Source organism: Pyrgilauda ruficollis, unplaced genomic scaffold (genome assembly GCF_017590135.1).
Source record: "Pyrgilauda ruficollis isolate IOZ18807 unplaced genomic scaffold, ASM1759013v1 scaffold11566, whole genome shotgun sequence".
Classification (NCBI taxonomy): Eukaryota; Metazoa; Chordata; class Aves; order Passeriformes; family Passeridae; genus Pyrgilauda; species Pyrgilauda ruficollis.
In genome coordinates, this window is record NW_024509840.1 from 1 (window position 1) to 543 (window position 543).

Genomic DNA, 543 nt, shown 5'->3' on the forward strand with positions numbered 1-543 from the left:
AATGCAGCACCATGCGCTGCCTGGCCCGCCTCAGCTCCAAGGCTCTCCTGGTGCTCTGCTCCCTGCTGGCTCTGCTCTCGCTGCTGCTCTGGACCCGCTGCTCCCATCACCCGCGGCCCCCTCCCGGCCCCCCGGAGCGCCCCGGCATTCCCGACAGCGAGGAGGCCTCGCCCCAGGACGCGCCCCGAGCGCCGGGAATGGCGGGAAGCGCCGGGAGAGCGGCGGGGCCGCGCTACGAGGAGATCGACTGCGTCATCAACGAGGAGCACACGGTGAAGGGGCGGCGCGAGGGCGGCGAGGTGTTCCTGCCCTTCAGCTGGGTGGAGAAGTACTTCCAGGTGTACGGGCGGATCGCCCAGGCCGACGGCGGTGAGAGGTTCGAGTTTTCCCACAGCTATTCCAAGGTCTACGCCCAGCGCGCTCCGTACCGGCCCGACGGCGTCTTCATGTCCTTCGAGGGCTACAACGTGGAGCTGCGCGACAGGGTCAAGTGCATCAGCGGCGTGGAAGGTGCGAGGCGGCGGATTCCCGGGAAGCTTTGGG

The 543-nt window shown here is 69.2% G+C and overlaps 1 protein-coding gene across 1 annotated transcript; it reads left to right on the plus strand.

Annotated features, from left to right (window-relative positions):
* Window positions 1–6: 6 nt before the first annotated feature.
* LOC121361928 (D-glucuronyl C5-epimerase-like) lies at window positions 7–510 on the plus strand (the record flags this gene model as incomplete). Its single annotated transcript, XM_041483017.1, has 1 exon — window positions 7–510. A coding segment is annotated over exon 1 (499 nt), but the record flags the coding sequence as incomplete, so codon positions are not given.
* Window positions 511–543: the final 33 nt, after the last annotated feature.